The sequence below is a fragment of the Biomphalaria glabrata genome, chromosome 4 (assembly GCF_947242115.1).
Source record: "Biomphalaria glabrata chromosome 4, xgBioGlab47.1, whole genome shotgun sequence".
Taxonomy (NCBI): Eukaryota; Metazoa; Mollusca; class Gastropoda; family Planorbidae; genus Biomphalaria; species Biomphalaria glabrata.
Window position 1 is genome coordinate 6,771,710 of NC_074714.1, and position 26,478 is coordinate 6,798,187.

Sequence of the window (26,478 nt, forward strand, 5' to 3'; positions counted from 1 at the left end):
ACAGTTAAACCTCAAGCCCACACAATATCGGAGATACGATGTAGTGTTGCAATGTTCTAGGTCAGACTTCTATGTTAACAGTTGAGCCACTACTTCACTACTTAGTAGGACCCGTGTTTTTGGTAGGGGTCAGCCTGACACGGGACTAAATCCTTACTTGGTGACAAGTAGACACAACCTGACACATCACTATGTCAATACCGAACCTGACAGCTAGAGCGGGGATAAGCTTCCAGCTAAGCCACACATCCACACAAGCAGCAGCACGAGGCTAAATCCACCTTAGTGGATCTCAAAAGTGGATACACACATTTAGACTATAATTGGATGGATAATGGACTGAGCCTTAAGAAAACAAAGCCATAATGAGAATGCTCAACAATTAAAATGGCGAATGATGACCTCGCGGGTTGCACACGAGCCCAAATTAGATGCGCATCGCTAGACACCAAAAATAGCGACGTTCTCAAGCGAACATTCACCTCGAGTAACGCCGTTAGTAAAATCACTAAATTTGAAGAGACTTCAGGACAGAAGACTTAACAAGTAAATAACAATAATACATATAAGACTAACAATTTACAAATACAAAGACACAATCTAATAGAATGCTCAAAAAGACACGAAGGGCACATTTCTTATTCCATTATCTAGGAGTAATTCATATAAGTGCTGCTTCTTCCCTAGTGCTATTAGAGCATGAAATGGGTTGATTGAATCAGACAGGAAAACCAAATGATTTAGCAGAGTTCGTCTAATTAACATTCACGACTAGAGTAACACATGGATACGTGTAGGACGCAATTATCTTCTATTTAGAAAGAACGTCTGTAATGTACAAGATAAGAAGATAATGCCACTCAGTGCTTGTTTTGGTTCGACGTGAAATGTAAAATACAGCTTTTCAGTATGTTCACAGTTCAAACATTTCCAATGGTCTTAAAGCTAGGAACTGGAGAAATGGAAAATGTTGAGCTCGGTTCATTGGGTCGATTTATAATTCGATCTAAATGTCTTCAGCGCTAAGACCTGATTTGTCTTCCTTAGAACAATCCAGTTTATTTATAAGAAAACATATCACTTAAAACAACATTTACAGTCACAGATCTTAATACTTAAGTGTCTATTTCCCTTTTTATATCAAAATTAATTAATTAATCAAATAATTAGTGTTTTTTTTTTTTAATCCATACACGTTTTGTAAGGGACAATGAATACTTTGCAAAGTTTCAACTTGATCCGAGATTAGGAAGTGGGAGAAATAACGTGTTCAAAATTTGTACCAGACAAAGTTGATAAAAGCTTTTTTAAAAAAATCACTAGATTTTAAAAACATTACAGATATTTTCAATGACTGAATCGAGTCCAACTAAAAGCAATGTAATTGAAATGTATAATGATGTATGATGTATTTGAAACTGCCAGCAGACGACAAAGGGAGTTAAGTGTTTAAAAGGAAGCAAACTTCTCCCAACTAGTCAGAAAATAGGAGTGGAAGTGTCAAGGTGACCTAGGGCACAGTTTCGTCTGCAATGCTATCATAAGCAAAATCATGGATACGCCCTGCGTACACAATATGTACTACCCTATGCGTTTAAAAATTCATATCCATTGCGTTGGACACGGTTTAGAGACTTGGGAGCGTATGTCTCAGAGACTACGTGGAGCTGCACAAGTTTCACTGAGGATGTGTGTACTCACTCAATGAACTCTTTGTGTCTGATCTATTGGTGTGAATGTTGGGGTTTGGATTTGAGAAAAAAAAAAAAGGGTCCCTGTAATCACAACCCATTCCCAATTAGGATCAATAAAGCAGACCTAGCCTTACCACAGTGCCATTATTGTTACCCCTGGTCGCTTCAAGTACTATTTATGTATTTGTTCAGTCCACATTAAGAACGATGCAACACTTGGTGTTTCTGTTGGTTGACAACTCTAGACTGGAAACAAATTGTTGAAAAGCAAAGAACTCGCAGAAAGATTCCATAGTTTTAATCGTTTGACCGAACCCATAGAGTCAACCAAAAAGGGACCAACACAAACTCAGAGAAAATATTCCTATGACTATAATTTGGAAAGTGTCAGATTAAGTCTCCAGTAATCGAAATATATGGGTTGAGTTCACGGTGTTTTCGGTTGGAAGGGGCGGCTCTAGAGGTACAATAGCTTTGATTGAATGAAGTAAGAAACAAGATATAAACAAAAATGCTTTAAAAAAAAAAAAAGGTGACAAAGACAGTTTGTGTGGAAACACAAACTCAAAATCGGCCCCCGAACTGATCCTCCTAGGCAGGTAAAAAGGCAGGTTTCAATATTTTCAGAAGGAACATCAGAATGAAATTCTATCAAAGACAAATGACAGAGAAAAATCGAGAAAAAAGGTTGACAGATCTTGTGTGGTGCCCCATCGGTCCAGCAGACCAAAGGATAGGTGAAAGTGAATGTGAAGTTAGATGTGAACCTGGCCTAACTGATGTCTTATAATGAATATCTAATTGATCTAATTGTTTTGTAAAGAGTTCAATCTCTTATTCAAATCCTCAAGAAAAAAAACATTTCCGTAAAAAAAAAAAATGAATGTCCTGTGGTTTGGTATGTCTACGCTGCAATTCACGCGATAATATGAAAAACTACTTATTGTTTGTTTTAAATTCTGTCCAACTTATATGCATACTAGATAGATTTTTTCTCTTTAAAAATATAGTTAACATTTTTTTTTGTTATTTTAGTAGTTAGTATGACAGAACTTACTTAACTTAGCAATAAAAATGTAAAAAAATATATATTTTCACAAAACATCTAGAACTGTTTGTATAAATGTGTTACAAATATGGCAAATTACCATGTCCCCTACTAAAGAGCCTCCCGTGTTTGTTACTATTAATAGTGAATAGTTGTAAAAGTGATGTATTTTTATGAAAAATCTGCTTGCATAGACAATTTTTTAAATTAGATGGTTTACTTTCGGAAAAGAAAAAAGTAGTCGTAGCATCAGAACTTTGAAGGATCTAAAATACCATGATGACCGATTTTCATTTTCTCTTCTAGTTTCTGAGATCTAACCGGGACGGACGGACAGACAGGCCACACAAAACTAATAGCGTCTTTTCTCCTTTACATTACAATGAGGGGAGAGCACCGTTCAATCACTGCCAACTTTGCAGGTTTTATCTCCCCTTTTCCCATATAAATCGAAATTAATTACCACTAATTCATCAGTTTAATGTTGTTGTTTTTTAATTGATTCGTGTGTTGTCATCCCCAATGAATAGTTGTTCAGTTTCTACTTGATCCGAGAATGTGAAGTGGGTGAAAAAAAAGTAGAAAAGAATCCAGACAGACAATTTATATAAGCTTTGTAAAAAGGACAGATAGATCGATATCAGTCAGTCCTGTGGGTAAGTCCATTCAGTCAGGACACACACACACGTTTTTAAATATTACCTCCATGCTTGCTTTTTTTTTTGTTTTTGTTTTATATCATTTTTTTTAAAGAAAAGTGAATTCTCAAAAGTCCTTTAAAAAAAAAAGAAACTGAAATCTACGTCACACTTTATCTAAGAAAGAGAATATAAGACAAATGGTTGTCACTTCTAATCCAGTTCTAGCTACCAGTGGATGTTAAAAGTATAAGGCAGTCTACGAAATTGAGAACCCCCCCGTGAGGGCTAGACTACATTTCGACGCGTTCCCATCCATGGCTACCACATCAACAGCTACGTCCGACAAGTCAACAACCTTTTATTATTTGTCTAACGAGTTTAAAGGTGAACTAGCCACAAAACAATAAAGATAATAATAGTATCACAGTGATCTAGGTGACTTATCAAAATTTTTGTTTTTGTTTTGTTACAGTCAATCAGACGATATTGACACAGTTACTTATGACGGTGCAATCATTCACGGGAAGTAATCAATTTATCGAACCCAAGTTTGATCAAGAGTAACATTGTGGTCAATGTTACTTTTATTTTGAATAGAACCTTTAATTCTTTTTTGTTGAACTAAAGTTTAGTTTCTGATTCAGTGTGTTTCTAAGTTGTTTATGAAGTGAACACCACACAGTTGTTACAGAAAGTTAGACTAAATAGTGTTGCTATATTATATATACAGTGGGAGATATTGAAATTGAAATTTGATGTAAATATTTCAGTGTTAATTCTCTGTATCTTTTAAATGATGCCCTGTTTACAAGAAAACCAAGAATCAGATATCCTCAGAACTGCATTTGTTTAACGAAACGATTCCTTGGAAGAGAACTGAAAATCATTGTTTGTTAACTAATACAGAAAATGGCATTTTAAAACTTGAATCTCAAGAGGGAGTCATACAATAGAAAGCTAGTTCAATGAAATAACATTGTCAACTTTGATCAGCTCATTCTACAGCAGGGGTTCTCAACCTGTGGGTCGCGACCCATTTGGGGGTCGATTGACGATTTGCCAGGGGTCGCCTAAGATCATCGAAAAAATGAATTGTTTTTGTCCATCCTTCTATTGCTGTGTGTGTGTGTGCGGGGGGGGGGGGTCGCGGCAGCGTGGGGGATCGTAAAAAGGGGTCGCCGAGCCTAAAATGTTGAGAACCGCTGTTCTACAGGTTCAAACTTTGTTATGAAACTCTGGGAAGTTTTATTTCGAGCGAAAGTAGAAAAAAGCTTTTTTTTTTCCTCCCTTCCCCTTCATCCCCCCCCCCACACCACCACCACCAACGTGGCTGCTTAGGAAAACACTGTTATCTCCAGGCTGCAGAAGGAAGCTCCCAACAATGTGTCTGATCCTGTCAGATATGTTGTGTTCAGTCCCCTCTACACAATGTAGACTTTGAAATCCCACGAGGAGAGAATGTGTTGGACGCGTTTGTTTGCCAACAAAGAAAACAGAGACACGACTTTGTCCAGGGTTTGTTTTTGTGTGTTTCTGTACTTCAATGCTGTACGAGTATCTGCACCCCCCCCCCCCATCAGCAAGTTGAGAGATTTCCTTCTCGACAAGAAGATGCACGAGAATATAATGGCTAGTAGAAACAATGGGAGGCCCCAACATTCTTTAGCAAAGCACATCTGGTTATATTGATTACATATGTATTGGTGTATAGTGATTATATATACAATGGCGTCTAATGATTACATATTGAAAGATTGCAAGTGATTACATATCAAGGTTGTATAGTGATTACATATAAAATTGTTTATAGCATAGATCTATAATGGGGTATAATGATTAAATATGTAATGGTATATAGTGATCAAAGATGTAATGGAGTCCAGTTAAAAAGTATAGAAAATTATCTATAATGATCACATGTGAAATTGCGTCTAAATACCGGCTAAAGTTGTTTAAGTTTTTAATCATGACAGTATTAATTGTTCAGCTATACTCATCACCGAATGACATGACGTAGACTGAGCTGATGGGGAGTGATTAGAGTTGAGATCATTTCAGCCAATCCACGCCATGTCTTGTCATCTGGTGATAGAAGGACAGATAGCTGCAAGTACTTGAGTACAGTTATCCCGCTCTTTCTGGAGCTTTCTTCCTAAATGTCAAGAAACTCACAGAAAAGCAACTCGTCTTCGAGGTTATTTTTATTTACACGATACGATACATAATGACGTCAGCCCAACGAGAGAGAGAGAGAGAGGTCACAAATGAGCAACTGCCTTCCTTTAACAGCAAGATCTAGATCGAGAACTTAACAAAAGTGTAGAAAAGAGAAAAATAAGGATACTATTTTAACTACTCCAATAGGATAGCAGAAGTTTCAAGCTTTACACATCAAAAAACAAAACAAAACACGAATTAATATATTGCATGAAGTTTTACTCTGTACCATGATTTCTATTGGTTTCATTATTTCCATGAACTATTAATGGCTGTAAGATCTTTGTTTTGATTATTACGTTATGTTGTATTCATGTCTATGTTGTGTATCTAAACTCCAGACACTAAAAGACTATTGAACACTGCTAAGTTCGACTTTTAAAAACTGTTTCAGTAAAAAAAAAGGTCAGGAACTAATACATTGGTATAAAACCTAACGTGGATGCAGTGGCCAAACTTTTTGCTGCTCACCAGAAGAGCTCACGTAGAAGTCACCTTTCACCTTCCTTCGCCACCTTCGCTTGTCTGTCAGTCTGTTGGACCGTTGAGGCACCACACATGATCTGTCGATCGTCTTTCTTCATTCATCTCTGCTATTTGCTATGACTCGAGACTGTTTCAATGACAAGCCCAGCCATTCTTCGATGGTGTCTTCCCATCGCTTTACGCCTGTCTCTATAGGTCAGTGTCATGCATTTTTACTTGGCATCTAAGATCGCCTCTCAACCCATTTAGTTCAGTCTCCTGTGAAACCAGTTTCAATGAGTATTGAGAATGGTGGTTGCGCTAGACTTGTACTCACTAATAGTTCTTTACAGCCGAACATCTGCAGCCACTTTCAAGTCTCCAAGAAAACAATACTTACTGACTTGCTACGTAGACTAAAGTGTCAATGATCAAACTATAAACCCAGGCAGCTAGCAAGCAGTGTGGCAGCTAGGAACAGGGAAAATGCTGAGATTTGTCTGCCTTTTTTTTTCTTCTATTAAAGTAAGACAGCGATCATGACACGTCAACAAGCATACATAACTACTACCGTACAGAGGTGGGAGAAAGATGGGCGCCCGATGGTCAATGATAGAAGACAACTGCCGGTACTCCCAGCCACCTACATGGGCTCTGTTTGGGGCTCAGCCATTGAAGAGGCAATACAGATCAACTCATTTGTGTAAAACATATACATATGTAAATAAAACAATTAATGGAATTCGTGTATGTGTGTAGAGCGATAACTTGTGTGTGTGTGTCTCCATATATTTATATAGTACTTATAGTTTCTAAACGTGAGACTTGTCAGACCTACTTTAGTGCCACAGTGACCGGCATTCTGTAACGCCATGTATTCGTGAATCACCCACTATTGTTGTCAACAAGCGTTACTGACCAAGTTGGTTGAATGTCTAATCCTATTTACCCAGCCATGTTGATGCAGATAAGATAGATACAGATATGATACTCAGTCAACGAGCTTGCATGATAACTACACAGGTGGGAGAAAGATGGATATTTGATGGCCAACGAAACTGTCGGTACAAGTCCCAGCCAACTACACGAGGTTCTGTTTGGGGCTCTCCGCCAATGAGAAGGCAATACAGATAGACTAAATCGTTCATATCCTTAATGAATATGGGTCAATATGACCACACCTTCTGTTGCCAAAAAAACATGTTGTTTATATAATTTTAATCAAAGGATCGCGTGGTGAAGTGTTCGTTGAACCTCTGCCACTATACAGTCAACTTGAGTCAACAAAGTCGGAACTAGATGAGATACACGTGTTTTCAGACAGATCTAGTTGACCTTTTTTTCCACACACATTACTACAATTTAATAAAAACATTATAGATTAGATTTGGGATCATCCAACTATGACGTCCAAATGTTTAAACAAATAAAGACCGATTCCTTTCATATCAACATTAAATCTAACAATTTTGTTAGCTAGTCTTAAGAGTAAAACTCTATTGAAAACATTGGGTTTAAAATAATGAATTTGTAAAGTTTTCGCTTTTACTACAAAAAAAAAAAAGATTTATTGATACTAGATGAGTATTAGACTAGCACAGTCACGTGACAGTATCGTTAAGTGGACAACTATGGTCATGATGGTGTGGTCTTCACATGCACTGGTCTCAGGTAATGTCCCATCACCCCGAGGCTGTGTTATAGGCAGTTTGACATACTGGGCAGTGTGCTGCTGCAGAAGTGCAGGTACCATAATATTGTAATTCATGCTAAAGGTTAGGATTAAACATGAGGCTTACATGTTACTTATAAAACTTGGTGATAGTAAAGTAACAATTCGTTGCGGAATGTTAGCGCTCGGTAAGCACTTGAGACCATTAGCTAAATAGACTGAAGGTTAGGTTAGTCGACACAGTCAAGATTAGAGCAATTTTTGACAATGACAACTAGATAAATGACAGTGTTTACTAGTACTTGGAATTGGGGTAAACCTTAGCTTGGACAGTTTAATGCCTTTTTAAATATATAACACCCACATTTGAATGACAAGAAGCCATTCCATCCATTGCCACGGAATCATTTGGCAACAAAAAGGGACAATCGTTTTCATCATCAAATAGTGTGTAGGTTGTAAGATTTAACATGATTCAGTACCGCTAAAATACTTATTTCAATTACGTACCGCTAAAATACTTATTTCAATTACGTACCGCTAAAATACTTATTTCAATTACGTACCGCTAAAATACTTATTTCAATTACGTACCGCTAAAATACTTATTTCAATTACGTACCGCTAAAATACTTATTTCAATTACGTACCGCTAAAATACTTATTTCAATTACGTACCGCTAAAATACTTATTTCAATTACGTACCGCTAAAATACTTATTTCAATTACGTACCGCTAAAATACTTATTTCAATTACGTACCGCTAAAATACTTATTTCAATTACGTACCGCTAAAATAGTTGTTTCAACTACGTATCGCTAAAATACTTATTTCAATTACGTACCGCTAAAATAGTTGTTTCAACTACGTACCGCTAAAATACTTATTTCAATTACGTACCGCTAAAATACTTATTTCAATTACGTACCGCTAAAATACTTATTTCAATTACGTACCGCTAAAATAGTTGTTTCAACTACGTATCGCTAAAATAGTTGTTTCAATTGCGTACCAACATCCATGCCCCAACCACTGGAGCCCGCTGTTCCACCTCCACTTATATAACAGTCATAAAGGAATGATCCTTAATACATCGCCAAACCGCGATACGTTAGTATTCACGACCACCATAACATTTTATTTTTTTTTTAATACCGGTAACAAGTAATTATGTTTTATTGGTAGCTATATAAGCAATACATTACAGCCAATGCCGAATTTACGTAAGTAGAGGACCTGTGCAGGATTTTTGAGGCGGCCAATATGTTATTTTAAAGAAAGTCTAACCTTTTTGGGCCTGTAGACTTATATCTTAAGACAGTTCAACCATTATAGGTCTGGGGGGGGGGGAGGGGGGTTAATATCTTAAGTAAAATAGACCCACCTTTTTAGGCCTGGGGGCTAATATCTTAGGTAGGACAGACCAACCTTTGTAGGCCAGGGAGTTAAAATCAATGTCCATCACGAGTGTCACATGCAGTTCAATGGAACCCAGTTTCTTTGGCTTCATTGTGCACTGTGTCAAGGGTCAGATATGGCCCGCGGGACGTAGGCATCACTAAGGAAACAACATTTATTAGAAAAAGTAGATGAAACATTTCTCTTGTCAACCTAGAATTACCCCCACCCCCCTTCCCCCACATTGCCGAGAGACAGAGAGAGAAGTTTATATTTTAATGCCATCAAACTACTATGGTATACATCTAGTACCCAAGAGTCGCCGCCACTGCAGCACTTGTAAGATCGTGGCATCAAATGAGCGTGATGAGTATCGGTCAAGTGAAAAACATGACTGATGTACTTACGTGTCGCGAGATTAGATACCGGTTAAGTCAGTGATGCTCGAACTGCGGCTAGTGTGCTATATCCGACCCGTGACACAGTTTTAATCCGGCCCCTTGATACTTCTGAGCACATGAAATTGGGTGGACTTGAAGCCAAGACAAGGAAATCATTTGGAAACTCATGCAGAGAGATGTTGGCACCGGGGTAAGTGAAAGCCCAACACTGGGGTAAGTGAAAGCCCAACACCGGGGTAAGTGAAAGGCCAACACCGGGGTAAGTGAAAGGCCAACACCGGGGTAAGTGAAAAGCCCAACACTGGGGTAAGTGAAAGCCCAACACTGGGGTAAGTGAAAGCCCAACACTGGGGTAAGTAAAAGCCCAACACCAGGGTAAGTGAAAGCCCAACACCAGGGTAAGTGAAAGCCCAACACCAGGGTAAGTGAAAGCCCAACACCGGGGTAAGTGAAAGGCCAACACTGGGGTAAGTGAAAGCCCAACACCAGGGTAAGTGAAAGCCCAACACCGGGGTAAGTGAAAGGCCAACACTGGGGTAAGTGAAAGGCCAACACCGGGGTAAGTGAAAGCCCAACACCAGGGTAAGTGAAAGCCCAACACCGGGGTAAGTGAAAGGCCAACACTGGGGTAAGTGAAAGCCCAACACCGGGGTAAGTGAAAGGCCAACACTGGGGTAAGTGAAAGCCAACACTGGGGTAAGTGAAAGCCCAACACCGGGGTAAGATAAAGCCCAACACCGGGGTAAGTGAAAGGCCAACACTGGGGTAAGTGAAAGCCCAACACCGGGGTAAGTGAAAGGCCAACACTGGGGTAAGTGAAAGCCAACACTGGGGTAAGTGAAAGCCCAACACCGGGGTAAGTGAAAGCCCAACACCGGGGTAAGTGAAAGGCCAACACTGGGGTAAGTGAAAGCCCAACACCGGGTCAAGTGAAAGGCCAACACTGGGGTAAGTGAAAGCCCAACACCGGGGTAAGTGAAAGGCCAACACTGGGGTAAGTGAAAGCCCAACACCGGGGTAAGTGAAAGGCCAACACTGGGGTAAGTGAAAAGCCAACACTGGGGTAAGTGAAAGCCAACACTGGGGTAAGTGAAAGCCAACACTGGGGTAAGTGAAAGCCCAACACCGGGGTAAGATAAAGCCCAACACCGGGGTAAGTGAAAGGCCAACACTGGGGTAAGTGAAAGCCCAACACCGGGGTAAGTGAAAGGCCAACACTGGGGTAAGTGAAAGCCAACACTGGGGTAAGTGAAAGCCCAACACTGGGGTAAGTGAAAGCCCAACACCGGGGTAAGTGAAAGGCCAACACTGGGGTAAGTGAAAGCCCAACACCGGGGTAAGTGAAAGGCCAACACTGGGGTAAGTGAAAGCCCAACACCGGGGTAAGTGAAAGGCCAACACTGGGGTAAGTGAAAGCCCAACACCGGGGTAAGTGAAAGGCCAACACTGGGGTAAGTGAAAGCCCAACACCGGGGTAAGTGAAAAGCCAACACTGGGGTAAGTGAAAGCCAACACTGGGGTAAGTGAAAGGCCAACACCGGGGTAAGTGAAAGGCCAACACTGGGGTAAGTGAAAGCCCAACACCAGGGTAAGTGAAAGGCCAACACTGGGGTAAGTGAAAGCCCAACACCGGGGTAAGTGAAAAGCCAACACTGGGGTAAGTGAAAGCCAACACTGGGGTAAGTGAAAGCCCAACACTGGGGTAAGTGAAAGCCCAACACTGGGGTAAGTGAAAGGCCAACACTGGGGTAAGTGAAAGGCCAACACTGGGGTAAGTGAAAGGCCAACACTGGGGTAAGTGAAAGGCCAACACTGGGGTAAGTGAAAGCCCAACACCGGGGTAAGTGAAAGCCCAACACCGGGGTAAGTGAAAGCCCAACACTGGGGTAAGTGAAAGCCCAACACCGGGGTAATAATAATAATTTATTTATTTATAAAGCGCTGTTAACAAACAAAATGTAGGCTCAAGGCGCTGTAACAACATTACAAACATAAACACAACTGCCGAAATAACAGTTAATCTAAAAAAGTTTTAAACAAGTAGGTCTTAATGTTCTTCTTAAAAGTGGTATAGCATGTTGTCTGTCTGAGATCAATGGGGAGTGAGTTCCAAACCTTTGGTCCGTGAACTGAAAAAGCACGCAGACCGTAGCTTTTGAGGGAGAAACGTGGCACTACTAAAAGCGTTGAGTCCATTGAGCGCAGGGTTCTCTGGGGGACATATGGAGTAATCAGTTCGCTAAGGTACAAGGGCATCTCGTTGTTATATATACACTGATGACAAAGTGTGGCGACCTTGTAATCGATTCTCGCTTTCACGGGAAGCCAATGGAGCGTGCGCAAGAGCGTAGTAGCAGAATCTTGTCTAGTTTTTTTTAAGGACTATTCGAGCGGCGTTGTTCTGTATACGTTGCAGCTTGGCTATTTTGTCATCAGGTATACCTGCTAGCACGGCGTTGCAGTAGTCAAGGCGGGAGAGTATGAATGCCACAGCTAGCGTTTTTGTTGACTCCGTTGTTAAATATGGTCGGATCTGGCCTAATCTGCGCAGCTGCAGATAAAGACCTTTGCAGAGCTGATTTATGTGTGGGTCGAAAGATAGTGTTGAGTCGAAGAAAACTCCAAGATTCCGCACTACATGGACAAAAGGAACATGGCAGTTCGTGATAAAGAGAGAATCTGTGCTTTCAACTTTTGAGACATTGTTCCTAGTGCCAATCTTAATTATTTCTGTCTTGTCTTCGTTCATCTTGAGTTTATTTTCAACCATCCAATCGCTCACCCTTGCAACGGTACCACTGATATTCTCTGCCAGATGGGACACCTCTGAGGGTACTGATGAATCGTATAACTGTGAGTCATCGGCAAAGAAATGGTATAAGATGCCGGTTGGCCGTATGACACCGCTGAGTGGATATGTGTACATAGTGAACAGTACTGGGCCTAGAACTGATCCTTGGGGTACTCCGTACTTCAAAAGTAAGCTTGTTGATTCCGTCCCGCTAACAACGACACTTTGGGTGCGTTCCGTCAGGTAGGATCCAAGCCACTTTAGGACGACTCCTGCTAAACCAAAAGTTGCAGAGAATCTGGCCATCATAATTTCATGGTCTAGCGTATCAAAGGCTGCGGACAAGTCCAGCATAGAAAGAATTGATATGTGGCCTTTGTCGGAATTGTGAAGTAAGTCGTTTAGTACCCTGACCACTGCTGTCTCTGTGCTACGGCACTTCCTATATGCAGATTGAAATTCTTCCAAGAGACAGTACTGTTCAAGATGAGAAAGAATTTGCACTAACACGATGCGCTCCAGAAGCTTTGACAGGAAGGGAAGATTTGAAACCGGGCGATAGTTTTTTAGACATTCCGGGTCAAGACTGGATTTCTTTAATAAGGGCCTGACAAGTGCATGCTTAAATTGCTGTGGTACAATGCCTGAAGTCAGTGAAGAGTTCACAATGTTGGTAATTGTAGGTACAAGCTCATCTAAACATTCAAGGAGCAAGGAGGTTGGAATGGGATCAAGGTCACATGACTTATTTGGCATCTTCAAAATAGTACTTTTGACATAATCTTCAGATACACGCTGAAACTCGCAAAAAGGAGTATTTTGAAAAATTGGAGAGTGGTCAAGCTGTGATGAGAGGGATGGCATGTCATTTCTAATCTGCTCAATCTTCCCAATGAAGAATCTATTGAAGGAATCAGGAAGTTCAGATAATGGGATAGATGACGGCAAACGTTCGTTATTTGCTCCCCCTAACATTTCAGCGGTGATCCTGAATAGCTCCTTTGAAGAATCAGAATTTTCGATTTTTTGTCGAATATGACTAGCTTTTGCGTCTCTAATCATACGGTTAACCTTGTTTTTTTCTCGTATGTATATTTGTCGATGTATCGTCAGACCTGTCTTTTGAAATGTACGTTCGGCACGTCGGCGAATAAGTTTGGCAGTCTTTATGTCTTCCGTCCGGGTAAGTGAAAGCCCAACACCGGGGTAAGTGAAAGGCCAACACTGGGGTAAGTGAAAGCCCAACACCGGGGTAAGTGAAAGGCCAACACTGGGGTAAGTGAAAGCCAACACTGGGGTAAGTGAAAGCCCAACACTGGGGTAAGTGAAAGCCCAACACCGGGGTAAGTGAAAGGCCAACACTGGGGTAAGTGAAAGCCCAACACCGGGTCAAGTGAAAGGCCAACACTGGGGTAAGATAAAGCCCAACACCGGGGTAAGTGAAAGGCCAACACTGGGGTAAGTGAAAGCCCAACACCGGGGTAAGTGAAAGGCCAACACTGGGGTAAGTGAAAAGCCAACACTGGGGTAAGTGAAAGCCAACACTGGGGTAAGTGAAAGCCAACACTGGGGTAAGTGAAAGCCCAACACCGGGGTAAGATAAAGCCCAACACCGGGGTAAGTGAAAGGCCAACACTGGGGTAAGTGAAAGCCCAACACCGGGGTAAGTGAAAGGCCAACACTGGGGTAAGTGAAAGCCAACACTGGGGTAAGTGAAAGCCCAACACTGGGGTAAGTGAAAGCCCAACACCGGGGTAAGTGAAAGGCCAACACTGGGGTAAGTGAAAGCCCAACACCGGGGTAAGTGAAAGGCCAACACTGGGGTAAGTGAAAGCCCAACACCGGGGTAAGTGAAAGGCCAACACTGGGGTAAGTGAAAGCCCAACACCGGGGTAAGTGAAAGGCCAACACTGGGGTAAGTGAAAGCCCAACACCGGGGTAAGTGAAAAGCCAACACTGGGGTAAGTGAAAGCCAACACTGGGGTAAGTGAAAGGCCAACACCGGGGTAAGTGAAAGGCCAACACTGGGGTAAGTGAAAGCCCAACACCGGGGTAAGTGAAAGGCCAACACTGGGGTAAGTGAAAGCCCAACACCGGGGTAAGTGAAAAGCCAACACTGGGGTAAGTGAAAGCCAACACTGGGGTAAGTGAAAGCCCAACACTGGGGTAAGTGAAAGCCCAACACTGGGGTAAGTGAAAGCCCAACACTGGGGTAAGTGAAAGGCCAACACTGGGGTAAGTGAAAGGCCAACACTGGGGTAAGTGAAAGGCCAACACTGGGGTAAGTGAAAGGCCAACACTGGGGTAAGTGAAAGGCCAACACTGTGGTAAGTGAAAGCCCAACACTGGGGTAAGTGAAAGGTCAACACTGGGGTAAGTGAAAGCCCAACACTGGGGTAAGTGAAAGCCCAACACTGGGGTAAGTGAAAGGTCAACACTGGGGTAAGTGAAAGCCCAACAATGGGGTAAGTGAAAGGCCAACACTAGGGTAAGTGAAAGGCCAAACTTCATATCTCCAAAACTTAAGCGCACACTCTCAGACAGACATACACAGATCCCATTCCATCCAAGATCAACTTCGTGGGGAAAAAAACACACACACTGTGCTTACCCTGAGAAAAGATCAAGTGGACAGTAGCTGCTCGTCTGTGGCCACTGGCCAGATTTGGTCTGCAAAGAAATGGAAAAGACAAACAAAGCTTATATTAAGCGTAATTGTATCAATTAGTTTGGATCAGTCAAGTAATTAAACTTGTAATAGATCTAGACTAACAACGGTAAATCTGTGCGATTAGAAATATTTTTACCAATTGTTTTTGTTTAGCGCTTTTTCATGATTTTAACTTTCTCCTCAATGTGCTATGATCCTGTCACTTGTCTGGACCACTTGGGAAAGGGGTGGGGGAGAAAGAAGGGGGTATCTGGGTGATCGCTTTTTAAATGCATGTATTTATTTATTTTTAAAAAAGGAACAACGTGAATTGGAACTCAGGGCTCAAGCCTTCTCAATCTGACACTCAAGCCACTGTGCTAGTGAAGGGCTTATGAAAATAGAAGGTTTTATAATTATCTATTGTTAGTTTGAAACTTTCAAGCGGCGGCCTATAAAGGGGGACTAATTCAGCTTATACCACCATATCAGCCATAGACGATTTCTTTACCTTGTTCGATACCAAACAAAATTATTAGTTACCAATAATTAATTAACTAACCAATTGGTTAATTTTTCTTGTTTTGTCAGGTAAAAGAAATGTGTGTGCAAAATTTCAGCTTGTTCCGAGATCGGAAGTCGGAGAAATAACGTGTACAAACTTTTGACCAGACAGACAGACAGACAGACAGAGTGAGTTGATTTAGACTTTATTAAAATAGTCTCGTGTGTTCAGACTTGAAAGATTATTACATCCTAGCCCAGGACGGCGGGGAATGGCGACGGGCTGAATTCAAACCCGAGACCATCGAGACGACAGTCCAGAGCGCATACCACACGACCAGGTAGCCATCCAATGCAACAATCTAATCAACACGAGTGTGTGTGTGGGGGGGGGAATCAGTCCCTGTCACAGTCAGTCCATCTATCAGTGAATCAATTGTCTAAAAACGATTGATCGATTAGTTACCTCTCACACACCTCATCCAATCTCTCTCCCTCTCTCCATCTTCAATCTCTCTTCATTTTATTTACTCTCTAACTCTCCCTTTGATTTCAGAACCACTTTCTAATGTCCAACTTCCCAGGCAGTCTACCACTACGCCAACACGTTTCCCAGCAGATCACTACATGATAAGATTTCCCCATTTCTTCACAGGGTGACTCAAGAGCTAACACACTAACCAGGAGTAGTTAAATTCTAGACATTGAACAACGTCACTAATCAATACCATTCAATACAGTCAATAATCACGTCAGTAGTTCACATGAATGGTTTCCCCTGGTGACCTCATGCACATTTTACAAACTCCGCATTACTTCCCTTGTACATTTAATTTCCCCTGAGTGTCACTGCCTTTCCTTGTCCTATAGATATATTCTCTCTTATCTTATCTTATATAATACAGACGTTACTTCAAAAAAGAAGATGATTACGTCCTACGCGTCATGCATTTAGTCATGCATATTAACCAATGACTTAAATTCTGCCAAGTCACTGGTTTTCCTGGCTAGCTCAGGCAACCCATTCCATGCTCTAATAGCACTAGGGAAGAAGGAGTATTTGTACAAATTTGTCCTAGCATTTGGGACGAGGAATGTGCCTTTATCTTTGTGTCTTTCAGAGTATTTTATTAAATTTTGTTTTTGTATTTGAAGATTATGGTTCAGTGTTTTATGTATGATTGCTACTTTACTTTTGAGCCTTCTGTCCTGAAGGCTTTCTAAATTTAGTGATTTTACTAAAGGTGTTACTCTAGTCAAATGTGAATATTCGTTTGTCTCTCTCTCTCTCTTTTACTCCGTTCCATAACGTATTGAATCAAAGCTCGATTTGATGAGTTTTTAAAAACAGAAGAAATGATTAAGTTTCCCTTTTTTTTGTGTGTAGTATTCAGTCAAATTTGTTGGAAATGGGATCTTTTTAGCGGCCCCCGAAAGGGGAAAAGACGCTATTAGTTTTGTGTGGAATGTCTGTCTGTCGGGGGCCGATTTTTAGTTTATGTTTCCACACAAACTGTCTTTGTAACCTTGTTTTTTTTTTTCTTTACTGCTGGAAACTAATATATTGATTATTACCAATACAAAAAAAAATAAATGTTGTTGTTTATTAGTCGCAAATATCTAGAGCTAATATACATTGTAAAACAGTCCGATACACGGTTCACTAGGTGAACTAGACAACTCTGTTATATACTATGTGAAATAGTTTGAGCATGTCCATTTAGCAATGGCATTGTAATTGGTAGGTGCTATGTTTAGTAGTTTGACCATGTCCATTTAGCAATGGTATTGTAGTACGTAGGTGCTATGTTTAGTAGTTTGAGCATGTCCATTTAGCAATGGTATTGTAGTACGTAGGTGCTATGTTAAGTAGTTTGACCATGTCCATTTAGCAATGGTATTGTAGTACGTAGGTGCTATGTTTAGTAGTTTGAGCATGTCCATTTAGCAATGGTATTGTAGTACGTAGGTGCTATGTTTAGTAGTTTGACCATGTCCATTTAGCTATGGCATTGTAGTACGTAGGTGCTATGTTAAGTAGTTTGACCATGTCCATTTAGCAATGGCATTGTAGTACGTAGGTGCTATGTTTAGTAGTTTGAGCATGTCCATTTAGCAATGGCATTGTAGTACGTAGGTGCTATGTTTAGTAGTTTGACCATGTCCATTTAGCAATGGCATTGTAGTACGTAGGTGCTATGTTTAGTAGTTTGACCATGTCCATTTAGCAATGGCATTGTAGTACGTAGGTGCTATGTTTAGTAGTTTGACCATGTCCATTTAGCAATGGCATTGTAGTACGTAGGTGCTATGTTTAGTAGTTTGACCATGTCCATTTAGCAATGGCATTGTAGTACGTAGGTGCTATGTTTAGTAGTTTGACCATGTCCATTTAGCAATGGCATTGTAGTACGTAGGTGCTATGTTAAGTAGTTTGACCATGTCCATTTAGCAATGGTATTGTAGTACGTAGGTGCTATGTTAAGTAGTTTGAGCATGTCCATTTAGCAATGGCATTGTAGTACGTAGGTGGAGTGATTATCTTATAATAGCTTTCCTATTGAATGCCCACGCCACTGGATCCATTGAACAAAGACATCACAGCATGGCTCCCCATGGCCAAAAGTTCCTATTTTCCCCTACTAGTCTTATTTTCAGCCCAAGAAATCTTTGGCATGCAGCAATCTGTCGTGGTCTTTAAATGAGTGTATTTAGCCTGACCTTCAAAACCAACATCGTGACCTTTAGAGATGAAGAGATGCTCGTTTGAGCACCTTGATTACACTGCGATGATTTTAATGGCATCGACTTGCCCGTGCTTAACATTGTCACTTGCATTCCGCCTTCCACAGTCTCCTGCAGGAGATCCATACAGCACTGACTCAGTCTCATGATTCAGTCGTGTGAGCCCATTATTGCGCATGCGCGATCGCGTCTCTGAACTCCCCTTTCCACCCCACCCCCACACATTCACCCCTTCGTGACCTTTTCCAACACCACGACATCATCTACGCCAGTGGTTCTCAAACAGTGGTCCGCGGACGCCCATGGGACGACCGTAGGGGTCCGATGAAAGATGAAAATTGTACACTTTTTAAAATAACTTCTTCACTAAAAGCCAGTTATTCCGATCAGATAGTTTGTCCCTCACTACTGTATAAGTTTAGACTATAAAGGGATCCCGGGGGCAAAAAAAAAGTTTGAGAACCTCTTCTCTACACCAGTTATCTAGCCCCCCCCCCCTTTTTTTTTTCAAATCAATTTTCTATCTTAGCGCCAGTTTTTCAATGTTGATCACTCCACGCTGAGACTCAAAGACATCATCAACACTCCTTATGCTCATGGAAAAATAAAAGTCTCAGACAATTCGAGTGCACGGCACATACCAAACTTCATCAATTGAGTTACAATGAAACAAATGAAAACAACGAAATGACAAGTTTTTTTCAGAGCCTGTACGAGTTTGAGGTTGGAGAGCTCTCTTGACGGGGATTAACTATTGGCTAAATTTAACCTTTCAATGTATAGGCTCGTTTGTCTATTTAGACACTGAAAAGGAAATAAGCGAATTGTTTGAGAGGCAATGTCACAGGTGAGACGTATTAATGGGTTACAGGCAGGGGCGGACTGGCTATATGGGCATTCGGGCAAATGCCCGGTGGGCCGGTATCCAAATGGGCCGGTAAGCCCACAGTTATATCTCCTTTTTTGAAACCACGTCTGTATTTTATAAAATAAGGACCGCATGGATGCCACTATTAAATTATTACGTTTTTCATTGTATTCCTTTTTCAGGGGAAGGGGCTTCTGAGTGAAGTATTTTCTTAAAAATCTTTTACAGACCCTACTAAGGCCTACTAATTTAATCTAATACATTTTCTGAAATAATGTAATAGCCTACATCGGTAGAGCTTCATCCTTTTAGGGCCTAAACACTTTACGATTAAATAGCAACATAAAGCCTTTATTCCTTATAAGGACATAGTGTTCACTGTAAACATGTGTACAGCTATCGATACATTATCAAAATTTTACATAATGATTTTGAGGACAGGTAGCCCTAGAACTGGATGTCCATCATATAATATACAATTTATGGGCCGGATGGTTTAGAAATGCCCGGGCCGGTTTTGATACCCAATCCATCCCTGGTTACAGGTTTACAACAAAAGCTATGTGACACAGGTGAGAAAAATGACTGAATTTAGTGGAGACACAAGATGTAGCAGGAACATTTCGGTTTAGCAAACTACAATGATTCATTTTTCTCCCATGATAATTGATCAGTCTAAAGAGTTCTTTAATTGACAAGAAGCATAAATAGCAAAACTTATGGAGAGAGAGGGAGAGAGAAAGAGAGCTCTGGGTAATGTTTATGTCACTTCTAGGCCTAACAAACTTGCTGTATGACAACCATTAGATCTGAGAAGCGAGAGTATAAGAAGTACAAGAACATAAAACATAAAGGCATTGTTCTTGGTCTTCTACATTGGACCTCAAACTTTAAGATTTACACCTTTTCTGCAGGGCGTGTCTGTGCTAAACATAAGCTATAGACCGAGAACCACTCTAAGCATGAACTAGAAACGAAACATTTGAGTCGGTATAAAACAAAGAATAAGCACAAGCTCCTCTAAAATACTAAAGACTACAAGGGCTTGTTTTGTAAAGGCGAGGCGGGGATCTATTACGAACGGAAGGTTCAAAGACTCAAAGATTTACTGCATATCTAGTATCAACAACAAACTGAAATGGAGTGAATACTTTCAAAAGATATACAAGAAAATTCACCAGCGACTCTTCTATCTCAGAAAGCTAAGAAAATTTAACATAGACAAAACAATAATCAAACTCTTCTACACAGCAACTATCAGCAAGTCTAATCAACTTTGCCATCACCTGCTGGTATGGTAATACTTCACTGGCACAAAGACATAGACTTAATAGACTAATTAAAAAAAGCATCGTATATCACTTAAATACAGCTACCATCTCTTTTAGAGCTTTTTCAAGAAAGATGCATTTCCAAAACATTCACGATTCTTAAAGACGACCTGCACCCATTAAACCACTGTTACATCAGATCTGAACGAAGTGGTCGTCTCCTTACCTTTAGGACTAAAACAGAAAGATTTAAAAACTCCTTTATCCCACTTTCGGTCAGAGTGTTACAAGATCAGCTGTGGTCATCGAGAAGTACAAAGAAGTCAAACTCATAAAGCGCTGGTTGTGAATGTGTATGTGTGAGTGAATGTTGTTCGAATTTTTCATCCGTATTGTTTTTGGAAAGTAGTTACGCTGAGGTTGTCAATTGTAGTCAAACGGAATTTCCATTTGATTGGATCAATAAAATTATCTTATCTTATCTTATATGTAACCCTGCCGGACCAAGTTGAACAAAGGACGTTACAAAACAAACAAGAGAATGACAAACACTTGCTATGTTTTTTAAGGTAATATATACGTGTCTTGGTATTTTTGGAAAGGTAATCTAAATGACTTGCTATGTTTTTAAGGTAATGTAGATGTTTATGTCTTAATAGTTTGGTATTTTTGAAAGACCAAGAGCTCATAACTTAAGATTAGCAAAAATGTTTACCCCCCTTTGACTAAAACTTCTATTTATACTACGTTTTTAAATTCCAGTCCTACTGTTTCAAATTGGTCATAACAAAGAACCGTTAAGGTCAAAAGGTCCCGGCCCCTGATGACCGTCACAATAGTATTCAGGAATTAACACTGGAATGATAGCCCAGCTGGTCAAACTTCCACTCCGGTCAGAGCCTCATTTCCTTCGCTCCCCCCGGGTCTACCACACAGCCCCTTCCTCCAAGCTGCCATGACGTTCTTTGTTAGTAAACAATACCCCCCCCCACCACACACTCAGACACTAAGGAGAGCCTTCGAGCCTCTCTCCCTCACCCACGACCACCCCTACACTCTCAGCTCCAGAACACAAAAGCGCATATTACATAGACGGGAACACGCCCCCCTCCCACCCGCCTCACATACATGCGGCGGTCGTTTCCTGCGGTTATTTTTGGTAACGGTCTGTCTTTGTGTGTGTCTGACAAGCGGAACGACTGACAGTGGGGAGACGAAAGGGTCAGAGAAGTCCACCATTGTTGTTGGTCAATCAAGCAGCTCCTAACTAGATGAGAGTGTTGGGGTGTGGAACAGGATACAAGAAGTAAGAACCGCTCACGGACGATCACTTGTTCCTTCTATGGTGTGTGAATATAAGTGTGAATGTGTGTGCATCTAATGGGTGTATGTGAATGTGTGCACATACTGTGAGTGCTACTGGACTTTATTAAACGACCTTTAGGACCTCTTTTATGATGGTCTCCCGTCAGCTCAGGGCATTTTATATCTAGCAGTAGGTCGGTCAATGTGTGTGGTCCATAAAGGGAGGACACTTCTTTTTTTTTTTTAAAGTGATGCTACTGAAACAACAATTGTGAGTGCTTTGCATTCTTAACGGAGCCGCTTCCGGTTAAAACTCCGTTTAATAAGAGTAATTAGAAAAAAGATAAACAGAGGGGAAAGAACAGAAGTTTGTGAGAACATTGACCATCACGCGTCTTCCAAAGACCATAGTACTATCCACCGTTAAATGAGTTCAAAATTTTAATATTTTTACCAACATGTTCAGTGGGACAGTACTAAAGAGAGAGAGAGAGAAAGAGAGAGAGAGAGAGAGAAAGAGAGAGAGAAAGAGAGAGAGAGAGAAAGAGAGAGAGAGAAAGAGAGAGAGAGAGTGACCACAGAAACTGATATTGGAGAAGGCGAGGTATGAATACATTTGAAGGTTTCTAAGAAGTTGTTTCAAACCTGTGTAGTTCAAAAGGAACAGTCCAGGAACATTCTAAATTTGTGGAATAAATAAGAAGCAAGAGCTATAGTTCTGGAGCATTACAAACAGTAGTGACAGGAACAGTTGCTGTTCATTTGCAGTAGCAATCATTCAATCACCTCTGAATCTAATGACGGTAGTGCTACAGATGCTATCAGTTGGTGTTTCTTTCAACTGCAGAGATTCTATCCTTTTATTTAGTAACTTTATAAATATCCTCAAACATTTTTTTTTAAGTTACACACACACACATAGATAGATAGATAGATAGATAGATAGATAGATAGATAGATAGATAGATAGATAGAATGATAAATACATAGATATAGCTATAAGACACATATTCTGGGGGCGAGGTGGCTGAGTGGTTAAGCGCTAAGGTTCAGAACCTGGGGTCCTGGGTTCGATTCTCGGTGAATACTAGGATTATGAATTTTGGTGACACCCTGCTCGTTAACAGTTGGCCAAAGAAACAAGCGACCTTAACATTATCTGTTCTATAGATCGCAAGGTCTGAAAGGGGACATTTACTTATAGGCGTTTTATGAACACCTCAGATTTTATTGTTATTTTGTTTTTTATTTCAGAACACAACACACTCTGTAGTGACTGGTGTGCTCAATATCGATCCAGTCCCGCCAGACGTGTGCACGTACTAATGTCTCTGACAACAAAGACTGCCAGTGCAGTGCCAAGTAAACTTGTCAAAACGACACAGTCACCGCGTTAGCCAGCATGCCACTGACAGATTGTGTATATAGATCTGAGTTGAGTTCCATTATGTCGTGATGTGGTGAAAGGAGACTAGTCAATAAATCACCCACTGCCTCATTAGGTGTAGCAAACATGACAAAATAGTTGTCAAATTAACTGCTAGAGAAAGGAAATAAAACTCCATCAACACCCACTTTAAGCGTCAGTCAAGACATTTGTGTGTAAATTACGGAACGTTTTTTAAATGTTAGATTTACAACACTGTAATCTTCCTAAGTTCTTTGGAACACATTTGTTCCCATAATGAGTAGCACATCCCTTCTATTCTACTACAGCTATTGAGTGCAGCGGCTGGCACCCTCACACATCTCAAGTGAGTGCTGCGGCTGGCACCCTCACACAGTCTTACTAGTAAACAAAGACAAACAAAATAACTCAAATGTAGGGTTTTGATAAAAATATATCTGCAGCTTTCTATACACCATTATAAAACATTGATAACATTTTAAAACAATGCGAGTATCATTCACACAAAGAAACTAGGTACATGCCAGTATATTTAAATGCCCGCTACATGTAAACTTATCTAAATAAACATTTAGAGGGAACCTATTCACTAAGCCGACAAAACAAGACTATGATAATGGGAAAAAAAAAGACAACTGTTTTTTAAAAGGACATTGTGAGTCACTGAAAAAGCAACTTTTTACGAAAAAAAAATGATAGTGGAACTAGACATTTGCTAACAATAAAAATGTTAAGAATGACTGTGGAACTTGACATTGGCTTAAAATAAAAATGTTAAGAATGACTGTGGAACTTGACATTGGCTTAAAATAAAAATGTTAAGAATGACTGTGGAACTGGACATTGGCTTAAAATAAAAATGTTAAGAATTATTGTAGAACTAGACATTGGCTTAAAATAAAAATGTTAAGATGATTGTAGAACTAGACATTGGCTTGAAATAAAAATGTTAAGATGATTGTAGAACTAGACATTGGCTTGAAATAAAAATGTTAAGATGATTGTAGAACTAGACATTGGCTTTAAATAAAAATGTTAAGATGATTGTAGAACTAGACATTGGCTTGAAATAAAAATGTTAAGATGATTGTAGAACTAGACATTGGCTTGAAATAAAAATGTTAAGATGATTGTAGAACTAGACATTGGCTAAGAATCAAAATGTGAAATTAATAGTGCCAGTCTCCAAAGTGGTTTCAAACAAAAACTAAAACATGATCACAAACAGCGCGTTTAAAAATGCAATATTTAAATCTCTTTAGAAATATGTTGTATTATATGTACAAGTCAAATGACATAATCTGGTTTCGGTTCTCAAACTAGTACAGCATGCTATAAGCATGAAAGTAGCGCTATATAAAAGCTATAATATAATTTATGTAAGACTTTAAGAGAAAAAAAAAGCTACAAAATCCTAATTTGCCAGAGTATGAATAGTAGTTACATTTTCACTTAAACACTACTTAACTTTAGAGAAAGTGAAATAATTACATTTTAACAAATGATAATACTTCAGTTTTTAAATTGAAAGAATTCAGTGCACACTGTATCCATCTATCATTCATTCAGCCAGTCTCGTATTGCTTTGTTCACCAAATCCGGTCGGTCCATCTGCACGAAATGACCAGCGTCCTCGATTCTTCGAACAGTAATGTTCGGGAACTCTTTCTCAATGTCTTCTACTATGGTCAGGCTGAGAGCCACATCCTTGACCCCCCAGACCACCAGGACAGGGATGGCGAAGGCCATGTCGTAGTCCACCTGCCCCACAGCGGAGCGGAGCCTGGCCCTGTAGTAGTTTATGGGAGCAGTGACGCCTTCGACATCAGAGAACGTGTACTTGTAAGCAGCAATATCCTCTTGGCTCAAAGGGTTCTCAAACGCCTTCGGAAACCCCAACCTGCCTATGTATTTGTTTCCAAAGACGTTGTCAAAAAACACGAAGCTGTTGAGCCTCACCAGAAGCTCTGGGAGATAGGGCAGCTGGAAGAAAAAGATGTACCAAGACATCTGGAGCTGCTTCTTGCTCTTTCTAAACACTTTCTGCATCACGGGCGCCGGCGGGGCGTTCATGATGATCAGCTTCTCCACCATCTCGGGGAAAAGTCTCCCGAAGGCCCAGCATACGGCACCGCCCCAATCGTGACCGACCAAGATGCACTTGGAGTATCCCATGCCGAAAATGACCTGCTTGACGTCGCCCAAGAGCTTCTTTAGACAGTACTCATCCATGCCTTTAGGCTTGCTGGACTCGCCGTAACCGCGCATGTCAATAGCCACGACCCTGAAGTCTTTCTGGAACTCGCGTATCTGGTGCCTCCAGGAGTACCAAAACTCCGGAAAGCCGTGGACAAAGAGCATCAAGGGCTTGTCTTCTGGGCCGCTGACCACGTAGTGAATGACCACATTGTCCAAGGTAAGCATCCCGTGAGTGCCCAAGGAAGGGTCATCCAGCTGCTTCGGCCTCGGCGTGGGCTTCCAGCTAAACACACTCCTCACTCCATACGTCCAGCACATGGTGGCTATGAAAGCCAACATGCGGAAACCGTGGTACACGGCCATCATCCACATGGAACACTGGACGGCCAACTTAGACATGTCCACAGTTGTAATGGAAATCCACACGATAAATTCCACCCAGGTCTTAACTGGTCCTAACACTTAACAGTTGATCCCTGCCTGAACGAATGCCGAAGTCTATTTCAACGTTTGAAGATGTTTAAACACGCAAGAAGGAAGAAAGTGTAACACTAATGCCGTGTAAGCGTATCTTGTGTTATGTCCACAAAGGTCCCAGCATGTGCGATACCTTTTCATTGCAAGGGTTGCCAATTTGTTCCAACTCACGGCACCCAACACAATCCAGGATCTTCCTTACCTCCCTTTACTTCGACAATCAGACACATTTAGCTTTGACAATATAATCAAATGCGCAAACACTTTAATCGTCATCTAGTGCCCTCCCCCCCCCTAAAAAGTGGGCACCCTGAGGGGCACTGTTGTACACCCTTAAAGACCCGCTGTGGTAGTATTTGACGTGGTAAACTTGGTCACGTGATAACGTTGACACACAAGATAAAAGACTGGCTAAGAGAGTGTACAAGACGGTGTCCGTAGGAGGCACGCCTAAACAAAGCGGTTTGACAGTGATCTAAACCAACCGCCAACCAGTCAAGCCCATAGACTGGAAGTACAAGCAATAGCATTAGGAAATTGTCTGCAAATATTTTTTTTTTTCAACGGAAATAGGAATTAATACCTTTTTAAGACATGCCTCCCCATTCCCCCAACACGAGCAGCAACAAAAAAAAAATGAACAAAAAACAGGTGCACTAATAATAAACATTTTATTAAGTGTTATTTTTTTTTCTGTTCACTAGACGCTTATTGCTTATAAT

At 40.7% G+C, this 26,478-nt stretch overlaps 2 protein-coding genes across 3 annotated transcripts in view; both read right to left on the reverse strand.

Annotated features, from left to right (window-relative positions):
• LOC106056602 (inositol-pentakisphosphate 2-kinase-like) overlaps positions 1-26,478 on the reverse strand; it is an 85,793-nt gene that overhangs the window by 36,235 nt on the left and 23,080 nt on the right. For both annotated transcript variants that reach the window (XM_013213418.2, XM_013213417.2), the window contains exon 7: positions 14,941-14,999. In XM_013213418.2, coding sequence (XP_013068872.2) covers positions 14,941-14,999 — 59 coding nt within the window. The remainder of the gene's footprint in view (positions 1-14,940; positions 15,000-26,478) is intronic.
• On the reverse strand, positions 23,496-25,974 carry LOC106056603 (epoxide hydrolase 1-like). The gene has a single exon (XM_013213419.2). The coding sequence runs from the start codon at positions 25,676-25,678 to the stop codon at positions 24,638-24,640; it is 1,041 nt and encodes a 346-aa protein (XP_013068873.2). The 5' UTR covers positions 25,679-25,974; the 3' UTR covers positions 23,496-24,637.